General features: G+C 32.1%; 2 protein-coding genes across 6 annotated transcripts; one reads left to right on the top strand and one right to left on the bottom strand.

Moving 5' to 3' along the window:
* On the top strand, positions 1 to 3,569 carry LOC109356664 (protein CHUP1, chloroplastic-like). 5 transcript variants are annotated; one of them, XM_019600150.1, is made up of 9 exons: positions 4 to 309; positions 343 to 382; positions 440 to 757; positions 1,036 to 1,461; positions 1,571 to 1,702; positions 2,139 to 2,320; positions 2,426 to 2,537; positions 2,943 to 3,086; positions 3,444 to 3,569. In XM_019600150.1, the coding sequence occupies exons 1-9, from the start codon at positions 230 to 232 to the stop codon at positions 3,555 to 3,557; spliced, it is 1,548 nt and encodes a 515-aa protein (XP_019455695.1). In that variant the 5' UTR covers positions 4 to 229; the 3' UTR covers positions 3,558 to 3,569. The 5 variants fall into 5 exon arrangements, with proteins under 5 accessions (XP_019455677.1, XP_019455659.1, XP_019455686.1 ...); XM_019600132.1 differs by having other exon boundaries at positions 1 to 309; positions 343 to 757; positions 1,030 to 1,461; XM_019600141.1 differs by having other exon boundaries at positions 2 to 382.
* LOC109356685 (guanine deaminase-like) lies at positions 5,990 to 8,819 on the bottom strand. Its single transcript, XM_019600163.1, has 5 exons — positions 8,655 to 8,819; positions 8,225 to 8,284; positions 7,581 to 7,771; positions 6,567 to 6,671; positions 5,990 to 6,489 (listed from the first exon to the last, which is right to left on the bottom strand). Exons 1-5 carry the CDS (start codon positions 8,668 to 8,670, stop codon positions 6,301 to 6,303), a joined length of 561 nt encoding a protein of 186 aa, XP_019455708.1. The 5' UTR covers positions 8,671 to 8,819; the 3' UTR covers positions 5,990 to 6,300.

The following is a 12,217-nucleotide window of genomic DNA, read 5'->3' as shown; positions in this document are numbered from 1 at the left end:
CCAAACCAAAAGCTCATTCCTTTATTACATTGTAAGTCACTGAAGTTTATTGTGTTCATCAATGGCTACACCATACTATCCTTAATTGTCTCATCCTTTCATTCCCACACGGGTGTGTAACAATAAAGTTTCTGTCTTTTCTGTTTCACAAACACAAAGATTCATGCTTTAGTACTTTCTCTTCACTCATACTCTGATATTTTTCTGTTTTCTCCCTCTTTTATACCCCATGAAGCAAAAAACACCACCACCCCAAATGACAACATCAGCTGCAACTAGAAGTGTGTTAAAGCAGAATCAGCCACCACCACAACCGCTACCACCACAACCGCTACCACCACGCCAAAGAACTTCTTCAAAGGTTCCAAAGTCACCACCAGAAGTTGTTAATGGTGTATCTATGTCATCATCAACAAGAGCAAAGTCAGTGCCACCAGAGTTGAAGAAAATATCAAAGGTCAAAAGGGGTCTTGTGTTGAACAAGGCTAAGTCAAATGAAGAGGTTGTAGGTTCCCAAAAAGGTAGTAGGGAAGTTGAAGAGGCTAAGGTTGTTGTGGGTGTCAAAAAGGTTTTTGTGCTAAAGAAGGAGTTGCAAGAGAAGCTTGAGGTGAGTGATAATTTGATCAAGGATTTGCAATCAGAGGTGCTGAAGTTGAAGGCTGAATTGGATAAAGTTAAGAGCTTGAATGTGAAGCTTGAGTCTCAGAACAGAAAGCTCTCTGAGGATCTTGCTGCTGCTGAAGCTAAGGTTGAAAAGGTTAGAATTTGAAGGAGTTTGATATATTTTTATTTTTAGGGAGTGTGTTTGATTTGAAAACACTTCAAAATAATTGTTGTTTTCCTTTTTTGTTTATAATTCTAAGTGTGGTCAATCCATTTATTAGAGTTTTTAGACACTGTTTGATTGTATTTTTTATGGTCTTAAATCTCAGTTTATATAGTAGTACAAAAATGAGACCAATTATCTGTTTATGCATAATGGTTATATATTATTCACTGCTTCCTTGTAAATGAATATTTTTTTCTTGGATGAAGAATGTGGCAATTGGAGAACACCAGAGTCACAAATTTAAGGACATACAGAAACTCATAGCTGACAAATTGGAACGGTCTAAAGTGAAAAAAGAAGCTACTAGTGAAACATTTTTTGTTCAAACACCAATTCCAACTCATGCAGCAATTCATGCCATTTCCGAAACATCGAGTACAGGAAGGAAATCTCCACCCAAGCCGTGCCTGCCACCACCTCCGCCGCCGCCGCCACCAGTCCCATCTTGTCCATCTGCAAAACTAGCTAATACCCAAAATGCCTCCTCAGTTGTCCAGTTATTTCACTCTTTAAAGAATCAAGATGAAAAGAAAGACTCAAAAAGACACGTGAATCATTCGAAACTGTTACCTTTTAGTGCACATAGTAGCATTGTGGGAGAAATTCAAAACCGTTCGGCTCATCTCTTAGCAGTAAGCAATATGTTTGGCATTCAATTGTGGTTATACTTCTGAATTATGTTTTAACTTTAAAATATGTACTGTTTATTTATTGAGTACTGAGACTGACCATTTTTTCCAGATAAGGGCAGACATAGAAACAAAAGGAGAATTCATTAATGGCCTTATCAAAAAGGTGGTAGATGCATCATACAAGGATATTGAAGATGTCCTAAAGTTTGTTGATTGGCTTGATGGTGAACTATCCTCATTGGTAAGTTTCTAACAGAATTATTAATCTTGTGGGCCAATGACACTACTATTTAGGTAGCCAACTTGTCTAAGTCTTTTACCATTTAAGATATGTAGTTTTATTCCATTATAATGCTGTAATACTTTATGTTGAGGTAAAAGAAAAGGCTGGATCCTTTTTCTCATATCTGATATCTGATTTTTTTTCCTCAAGACTAAATTATGGGCTCACTGATTTAGCATTTAATGCACCCTCCTAAAAAAGTAGTATTTTTGTTTCCATATATTAAGTGTGAGCAATAGTTCCACATTGTACATGCAACAAAGTTATACCAATAAATTAGGCATAATTACAAGATTCATAAAAAAAGTGTCATGGTGATGCTTTGATTTTGTGGTACAAATACAACATAAATTATACTTTGTTTCTTACTAGCTCTGTGTCCTGTATTCTCCAGGCTGATGAGCGTGCTGTCTTGAAGCATTTTAAGTGGCCCGAGAGGAAAGGTGATGCCATGCGAGAAGCTGCAATCGAGTATCGTGAACTTAAATTGTTAGAACATGAGATTTCCTCTTACAAGGATGACCCTGATCTTCCATGTGGGTCTACCTTGAAAAAGATTGCTAGCCTGTTAGACAAGTAAGATATACATGAAAATAATGTTCCAATCTATTAGTTTCAGATAAGCCAGGCTTACAGGTTGGGGGTGCTAACTCTGTCCCCCATTTCATGTCATTTTGATAGGTCGGAGCGAAACATGCAGAAACTAATCAAGCTGCGAAGTTCTTCCATGCGTTCGTATCAAGAGTACAACATTCCAACTGCTTGGATGCTTGATTCTGGAATGATGAGCAAGGTATCTTTTTTATGCTTTTGAACTGAAAATGAAAACAATGATTAGATATGGTAAACTTGTTGGTTTGTCTTTTTGATCCACACTACAAATTATATTCGAATTATATAGAAATTATTCAAGGTAGTCAGCATGAATAGATATAGCACTTAATGATGTGAACTGCATTATATAGGGCATAGTTGTGCATCGATCACTCTAAATTTAATCGCATCCCTCCATCATGTATTGCTTTACTTTTAGTCTTGTTTTGATTAATTCAAGTGAAACACTTGTCTATTTTTTCATTGTTATCTTCGTTAATTAATGGCAAACCCGAAACTGTATTCACACTGGTAGTCTAAATTTACAAGTTACAGAGTTACTTTTGTAAGACTTGAGTTGAAGAGTAATATATTATCAATGCAGATAAAGCAAGCTTCAATGACACTGGTCAAGATTTACATGAAAAGAGTAACAACTGAACTTGAATCCATTCGAAATTCAAACCGAGAATCTAGTCACGATTCTCTTCTGCTCCAGGGCGTGCATTTTGCATATAGGGCTCATCAGGTAACTTTTAGCAAATTTCTGCCAGATTTTTGTCATCAGTTTTGATTCTCAAATGCAACTTTAGGACCTGTTTGCTAGTTTGCTTTTTAGAGGGGGAAGGAGAGAACAAAAAGGCTTGAGAATCATAAAATACACTTGTGGCATACCTCTCAAGCCTCCATTCCTTTCCCTCCGAAAACCAATTCACAGATAGACCCTTAAGGGCATTGAACGCAATAACAATAACCTGTATACAAATGTACTCAAATCGAATAGCATTTGCAAATTGTTTGCATGAAAAGGCAAAATACCTTGCTTTTAGAAGATAAATTATAAACCATATGACACAATTTCATGTCTGTCACATTTATCCTGTAGTTTGCTGGAGGTTTGGACTCAGAAACATTGTGTGCTTTTGAAGAGATAAGGCGACGTGTACAAGGACACCTAGTGGGCTCTCGGGAACTTTTGGCTGGTATAGCATCATCATGAGAAGCCACTGATTTTGTAAGCTACTCCTAATGCTTACAACAATCTTTTTCTTGTCTCAAATTGTCACTTTTTGCAACAATACTATCAACCCTTTAGAAGAAATATGGAGGAACATGGAGAGATTCTGAAAGAAAGAACAAGTGAAATAGCTAATCTGCTATCAAATTAATGCTTACAAATTGTAGCTGCTTCCAACCTGTCACAACTTAGGAATAGCATCTTAAGTTCAATACTGAGTTACATCAAGTAGTTTTCCACTCTGCAGCTGTAACAAACTACTTCAAGAAAAAGCTTTGCCATGAGTTTGGTGCATGTAATTAACGTTTACTTAGTTAAATAGTTTAACAGTCATGTTCAATATGTAGTGCTTGTCAATAACATTTTTGAGCCTTTTTTTACAGTGCCCTTTCCGTTGAGACTGATTAAGGCTTGGTTGTTATTGTATAGACAAATTGTTTCTTAATTAAAGAAGAAAAAGTTTGTTGGAAAATGATATAGACAAATTATGGTAGAAATATTAAGGGCTGCCACTATCAGGGTTTTCCTTTTATCTGCATAGTGGAGCTTAGAACTCATGAACATGACAATATTCCTCTCTAACCGAATGATTCAGATCAACCACACCGAACAATCTATTAGTGAAAAGAAAAAAGAGCAAACGAAACTCCAACAATGGAAAAATTACTCACTAGCTAATACTAATGCAGAGAGGAAAATGATTAACCATGTGCAACCGATGTCGATATCAGCGACAATGTTGATAAACAAGGTGACGAGCCAAACCGAGTTGAAATCAGATCTCAATTCAGTTGGGTAAGGTTAAGGAGTGTGCTTAATATGATGCTTGTGTTTCTATATAAGGCCCTACCTACTTTCCGCCACAGATCGCATCTCTCGAACCTGGATGAGAAGTCCTTAAAGGCTCTTCCTGCTGAGTCGAGTATGTGCACAGGTTTTACAGTCTTGAAAGTGAATTGAGTCAATATTATGTGATGATACTCATAAATTAGTACAAGCTTCAATCTGTGAATTGTAATTTGCATGTATATGATTGATGCCTTTGGATTTAAATCAAAAGATGATTAATGCAGCAATGTGCTTTATCTAGAGATGCCTTTCAATGTATTATATGGTTTCATTTCAATCTCAGTTTTCTTTGCGAAGGTATTTAGTATTGTTGATTAACACTTGAAGGATGAACGTAAGTTTTGTTGCTTGCTCAGAACGTAAAAACATTGTCCATAACTGGCTATTCCATATGGGAATTCTTAACTTCTGGGTTTTATTCTACTTCGTGATCATGTAAACTCAAATAGACAATGCTCCCATCAACAGGGTTGAAATCATGAATCCTGTTTTCATGTGAATTTCTTAATGGAAAGCTTTCATGAACAAGATTATAGAACAATTTCCTAAGGAGTGTAATATATATATAATGTTGGTGTAAAGACAGTCAATGCATCATTTACTATACATTTGTATTACTTTTATTTAAAAGTAAATATGAATAATTAATGAAGCATTGACACTATAAAAAACTCTTATGGTAGGGTCCCATTACGAATGCCAATGTTTATTGCCCTAAAAAGTCTCTATTCAACACCACATTATGGCCTATCCATTATGCTGCTGCAGTCTCAAAACAAAATATTATATTTCTAGCATGAGGACATGGATACCTATAGATATAAAATTTAACACAATTTTAAGTATGAAAGTATTATTTTTAAACACAAAAAAAATGAAACATAGAACCTGTTTTTAGAAGAACATTATGCCTAAGAAATATGTGAAGTAAAGTACACAAATAAATATTAAAAATATTGCATGAAAATTAAACACATGCTGGGGCTTAAAAACTGTTTAAAGCAATGGTTGAACATAGGAAAGTATGGTGATAGTTATGATTCAATAATTCGCGGATATAGTGGCAATGTATATACATGTAAGGTATAAAATATAATATATTTTTAAATCAAAAACTTTAAGTATTAATATATGATTATAAGGGGTATTTAATTCATACAAATAGATCATCATCACACCAACTCAAGCTATGATTGTTATTATATTAATTTTTTGGTATTTCTAATGATCTAGTATGATCTTACACCATTAGACCAACGTCATGTTGGTTTATGAAAATATGAACTTAGAAGTTCACAAACCACCTACTTTATTTCTACTTGCTCTTTCTTTCTGATAAATTATAACTCAACCAGTTGAGAACATCTATTTCCTTTTCTTTACATTTAGAACCCACCAAAAGGCTATGTTTTTAAGGCCACATCATCATAAAAATGCAAGTTCGGGAAAGTTAAAATCTTTCAAGTCAAAAACCAGTAGCAATGACATATAAAGTTAAGAAATTTATTTGATATCTTCCCATGTGAAGATTAGCATATAAGAACTCAATAACAACCAGATAGTCATTGTTTGAAGCAACCCTCAGGTAGCATTTAACTTATTGAGAAATGAAAGCAACATTCTTTTCAACACTATCTTAAGCATACATTTTGTTATCACATGGAATTCACATAGAGCACACTAAATACAAAGTGGATCCATGTGATTTAGTGAATCCTATATGAACTCAGCCCAAAATAAAGTGTTAAAACAGAGTAATGAAAGAAGTTTGTTGGTTATACCCAAATGAGTTCAACCTATTGTCAACAATTTCAATAATTCAAATAAAGCCAATCCTGAATAACAATTGTCATCAGGTGTGTAAAGAATGACAAATCTAATACATTTGGAATTTTTCCTTTGTTTTCTGGAAAACCTCTTCAGCAATGAGGGCCCCATTACCATCAGCTCTTTTAATCTCCAGCTGCGCTTTTTGATAGAATCCAGTACCTCGCAACGCATCAGCAATAAAGTCATCAAACCCGATAGCAATAGCTGCCTCAGCCTTTGCTCCATAAACCAACCTCTGTTTGAGAAGAACATGTCAAGAACATGACAATAAAGTTGGCATAAAAGAACAAACGAAAAGCAGGACGGTCGAACCTTAATACGGGAAAGGTGGATTGCACCAAAGCACATGGGGCAAGGTTCACAAGAAGCATATATTTCACAATCTGAAAGTTCTATCTGCTTAAGCTTCTTACAAGCCTGTAAAATGAAAGCATTAGATGAAGCACTAGTTTGCTACTAATTACATGAAAAAAGTTTGCTACGCCTAAAGCACAAAAAAGGTACCCTATGCAATCAGTTTTTAGCTGTTTTGGAATTTATGAAATAGGTTTATAAAGCCTCGGCTAGCCATTTTAAAACCTAGAGAATGATCCTTGTCAAATTGATGTCTAATCACTAATTTTAAACCGAGGCAATATGTAAATTCAGGTAGTGATCTTTTTCTTTTCAAGTTTTTCACAATGCTGCAGACCCTGAAGCATCAAAGTCTCATATCACATATGCATAACTCGAATCTGTCAAGAGCACATTTAATAAATACAACAATAAATATTTAGAAGAGGTTTAGCTACTTTCCAGCAGATAATCACTGAAGCATAGCGCCAACAAGATAGTGACCATGTTTGACATGAACCAGGTCTAAAAAGTGGGCATCAAGAGCTAAACCCCTTCTAATTTTTTCTTGCAGACATGGAGCTACAAGCACAATTCTAGCAAAACGTTATTCTTGGCCACTATCAAATCCAAATTAAACATAAACTCTCAAATCAGTAAATCTCAAGTCAATTATCTTAGAATAGCATCCTATGAACTGGATTTCTCTGTATGTAATTCTTTCAAAAACCTGCCCAAATGATTCTATACGTGGATATCGCCTTCGTAACTTTAACAAGAATAAGCATTGCATAAAACGAGTCAATTTTCAAATGGGGCAGGGCATATACCTCTTGTGCTTGTGCAGTGATTGAATGATATTTCAGTCAGAAAAAAACATATGCAACACTGACATTTACTTGCCGATCAAAAAATAAAAACATTGATATTTACTAACATAAAAGATGCATTTTCATTCCATATAAGTAAATCGTCTTCCTATCATGATCTAACCTCTCTTATTGCTGTGACCTCTGCATGAGCAGTTGGGTCCGTGTAACTCAGAACCATGTTGTGACAACTAGCAACTATTTCATCATTATGAACTATTACAGCACCAAAAGGACCTCCGTGTCCAGAATCTACCCCCTTATATGCTTCTCCAACTGCTTTACTTAAGAATTTGTGGTCTCTGTCCTGCACAGCTAATCAAGCAATAACAGCACCAGCAGAAAACAATAAGAGGCTACAACATACGAAGCAGGCAAAACAACAACCCCAAATTGTTTTTTTCCTTTAAAAAGTTAAAATCATATATATATACACATATATTATACATATACACATATGAGTTTAAAGAGATCCAATGCATCGTTTGGCTATCAAGGCTAATGTCCACCGATATGAATCATTGAATCAGATATTCAGGTTTCTATCTCATGTTAAATGAGAGTAACGATGTGGAATAAAACAGTCCCCCACAAGGAAAAAAAATGCTTATTTTTTAAGCTGGAAACATGGGCATTGTGATAATCTGATAATTTATAAATCTGATCCAAACACACCCCAAAACTTTGAAATAAACAAACCCTATACATAATGAAGAGAGGACCACAAATCTGAATGTATCAATAAGCTAAATTGTGCAAAAGCATTACCTTCCTGGTGACCAGCAAAAGCAGAAGCTACTGAAACAGTCCCATCCTTAGTTTCCACCACTGGAATCAATCAATGAACAAGTCAAAGAAAAACAGAAATAAGAAAAAGTCAAACCAAGTTAAGAGAACATTGTGCTCTACACAATACTTCTTCAATTGGGTATTGAATTTCAAGGATGATGCATAAGATGCAGCATAATCAATCTCCCATCACAAGTTCAAATTATACAACCTAACATAGTAACATGTTTCAACCATGTGATGAAGAAACAATTGACAAAGAAATGAACTTTTTTCAGATTTATCAGGACCCATTACTTTAAAATTAGCAAAAAAAATTCCAAACCTATGAAACCCTCATAATCACAACATTATTTTACAAAAATGAAATTAGGTCAAAATCAACTATAATAGAGAAGAAGGTATCTACCATTAAATTCTTCCATGACAGCGTGAATGTAATTAACAAAAAGGATTAAATCGAGAAACGGAGCGTGTTGCGTGGGAAGAGGAGAATGAAGAAAAATAAGAATAATGGAGAATGGTGAAGATGGATAATGATGTCCACTCAAAATATAATATGATTGTTACGTAAATATAATATATAGAAAAATTAAAAGGGTGGCATGTGAATTTGTTTATATGCAATGTGAACCAAATTAAAGCACATGATGAGGATGATGATCATAATTGGTAGGTTACGAAAGAAAATGCGTGCTTCTTACGTTATCTTCTGTATAAGTTAAGCTCAGCGTTTCCGTTTAAATTGTAAAACCGATGGAACGACCAAAATACAAAAATGTGGTTTGGTTCGATATTCAATTATTTCTTAAAGAATTATTTATGTTCGATTTGGTTTATGTTTTTAAAAATTTATGAATCGTTGAACCAAATCAAACCGCCTATCAAATTTTGTGAGTTGTTGTATTATATATGTTACTATATTACTATTAAAGTGAATTATACTAACATTATCTGAGTTGTAGTGAAATTACATAAACTATCTGGATCTTTTTAAAACCTATACAAACCACCCTTAATTCCCTAATTATACATATACATTATACTTACTACAACATATGTAATTTCTTAAATAAAAATAGTGACAAATGTAATCAAGTCAAACAAGATATTGTATATTGTAGCGATAACTCGATGTATATTCATTATTTTTATCGTTACAAACTGCATCAATAAGTCTAAGGAGATGTTTAAATTACGATGATATTATATTGTAACTAACCAAAATAAAGAATAAATACTGACTCTAATATTATTTGGACGTGTCTTCACAATATACTGTATTTTGTTTGACTTAATTACACTGTCACCATTTTTTATTTTTTATTTAAGAAATTACATTTATCTATCTTACAAGGTAGTCGGATATATATATATATATATATATATATATAATTATGAGAGGTTTGTGTAGGTTTTAAAAAGGTCTGCATGGTTTGTTGTGTAATTTCACTAAAACTTATGGAGTATCAATGTAATTTGCTCTTATTATTATGTTGGTATTATATATGTTATTACTTACTAAATAGGTTCTTAATATCTTCACGATTTGGAACATTTCTTCTGACTTGTATATCTTCTACTATGTTAACCTATATCATAAGTTATTATATATAACTATTATGTTATTAATTGTGATAGTAATGTTATATATAAGTATTATGTATAAAATAATGAATATATATATATATATATATATATATATATTACCAAATTATTATGAATGATGTTAATAATGAATTATATAATATATTATTAATAGATATATATTACTAATTGTAGATTATATTAGTGTTTTTTTGTTCTTAAATTACATAATTGTTATATTTGTTATTAACAAGTAATTATGAGTTTCAATTTTTTTAGTCTTCTATATATGATTCATATTTACTTATAATAATACTAGTGTTTCTTCTTTTATGGAGAAAGTTTCTCTTATAATATATTTTGAACTTTCAATTGATGCATGATTTTTTTTTAAAATAAAGGAAAATTGTGAATAAAAAATATTCATGAATGATTTGGTTGGGTTCGATTCAATTCTTATAGTAAATTTTGCGGTTAATTAAGGAGAGTTCAACCATATCTCCATGTTCAACTCGGTTACTAGAATACATCAAAAACCGAACCTAACTTTTACACCATGCGTAAAAACAATTATGATATATTAAGTATTTCAAATTATGATAATTTTTACTTTAGTCAAATCTCATAATCATGGCAAATGGGATGGTGCACAAGGTATTCTAATATTTCATACAAGTTAAAACTAGGTTAGAAAATTGGATAGTATATATGTTGTAGCACAAAATATGTTATTACTGTTTATTTAATATTAATTGATCGAAAAAATATATTTAAGTTAAAAGTTTAATAATTAAGTATTTTTCTTACTAATGATATAAAGAGTGACACATTTTTTGGATAGAAAATGTAATCCCACATATTTATACGAAATAAGATAATTTTTATCTTTTATTGGGAAAGTAATTGATTTTAATAATAAATCTTAAATTGTATTATTTTATTATCTTCTGATTGCCGTTTGTAATATTTTATATATTTAAATCATGTCAAATTATTTTTTTAAATATACCTAAAATAAGTTTTTATGTAAATGATAAGTCAAAATTAAATTTTAAAACTAAAATGATATCATGTCTAAACTTAAAGGGTGGATCATAAGATTTAGTCACTACCATGCAATGGTGGATCTTGATATAAAGCTTAGAGATGACAATAATATTTAACTATAATTCATAATTAATATTCATTGAGTAACACAAAATATATATATAAAAAATAAGTTTCAAAATTAGATATTAAATCTAAATGATAATAATTAACAACTAAAGACGTTAAAGAAAAATGTACACTGTTTAAAGTGAAACTCTTCCTTGAAGACTTAAACACATCGATGATTGAATCAAATATAAAATTTGCAGCTATTTCTTTTTCAATATAAATCACAAGGTTGTCTACAAGAAATTCATCTTCTATTTTACTACATAATATTGTTTGCTTGTCTTTATTACTGAAAATGATTCTTTTATAGTAGCTAAACCAGAATATTTAAGATAAGACGAATAACTTAATCAAACAAATAATATGCATCTACTTTTCTCATATTGTCAAAGTTGCACTTAATTGAGATATGGTTGAGAGTTTTTCAAACATGAATGACTAACGTTATCAACAATAAAACGTTAACATTGACATCTTAAGTTGATCTTCTATTACTCGTATTGAAATCCATAATTAGAATTTCTGTACAAAAATGCATATGTTATATTAATATTAAATTATTTATAAAAATCCATAGAATCTTTGAACTTTTGCTCCGAAGTTTCACAAAGGGAATATGTGATCTTATAATATATTTCATAAGTGTAAAATAATTATGAACTCAAATGAAGTAATATTATTAAAAGTAATATCAACATCTACACATGTAAAATAACTTTATTCATATATACTACTTAATAAAGCGAAAACTCAATGTAACCACTCCACCATGATGTAATTTGTGGTTTCCTATTTTGCTCTCTCTATCTTCTAATTTCTACCAAAAAAAAACATATAACTCAATGTCTCTCTCCATTTTATTGGGTTAATTATACAATATATGGATAAAATGGAGTTCAATGAGAATTGGAGTGCAAGACTATATTCCGTGATGAACACAATTGTATATGTATTCTTTTTTAGATTGAACAATTACCCTAGTCGACTATATTCATTTACAAATTACAATATTTATTTAACCAACGGGCGTTGGTTCAAGTGGTACATGCTTGATTCCCCTTAAGCAAGACCCGGGTTCGAGTCTCGTGGATGGAAAAAATGCCCGTTGGGAGAGTTAGCCCCACTTACCTGTGGATGTGTCCGGCTCGGACAGGATTGCCTCCAGTGCGAGGATACCTGTGGGAAACCAAAAAATAAATTACAATATTTAACATAACTTATTATGTT

This window comes from Lupinus angustifolius, chromosome LG01 (genome assembly GCF_001865875.1).
Source record: "Lupinus angustifolius cultivar Tanjil chromosome LG01, LupAngTanjil_v1.0, whole genome shotgun sequence".
NCBI lineage: Eukaryota > Viridiplantae > Streptophyta > Magnoliopsida > Fabales > Fabaceae > Lupinus > Lupinus angustifolius.
This window is presented reverse-complemented; position numbering and strand designations above follow the sequence as displayed.

Bases quoted from the DNA above. Each gene is read 5' to 3' on its own strand.
- LOC109356664 (XM_019600114.1), top strand. From the start codon at position 230: ATGAAGCAAAAAACACCACCACCCCAAATGACAACATCAGCTGCAACT. The intron at 1,703-2,138 runs GTAAGTTTCTAA...TGTATTCTCCAG, and splicing joins ATGGTGAACTATCCTCATTG to GCTGATGAGCGTGCTGTCTT. The intron at 3,087-3,443 runs GTAACTTTTAGC...TTTATCCTGTAG, and splicing joins TTGCATATAGGGCTCATCAG to TTTGCTGGAGGTTTGGACTC.
- LOC109356685 (XM_019600163.1), bottom strand. The intron at 7,772-8,224 runs GTAATGCTTTTG...TTGCTTGATTAG, and splicing joins TTTTGCTGGTCACCAGGAAG to CTGTGCAGGACAGAGACCAC. The intron at 6,490-6,566 runs GTTCGACCGTCC...CTTCTCAAACAG, and splicing joins TCCACCTTTCCCGTATTAAG to AGGTTGGTTTATGGAGCAAA.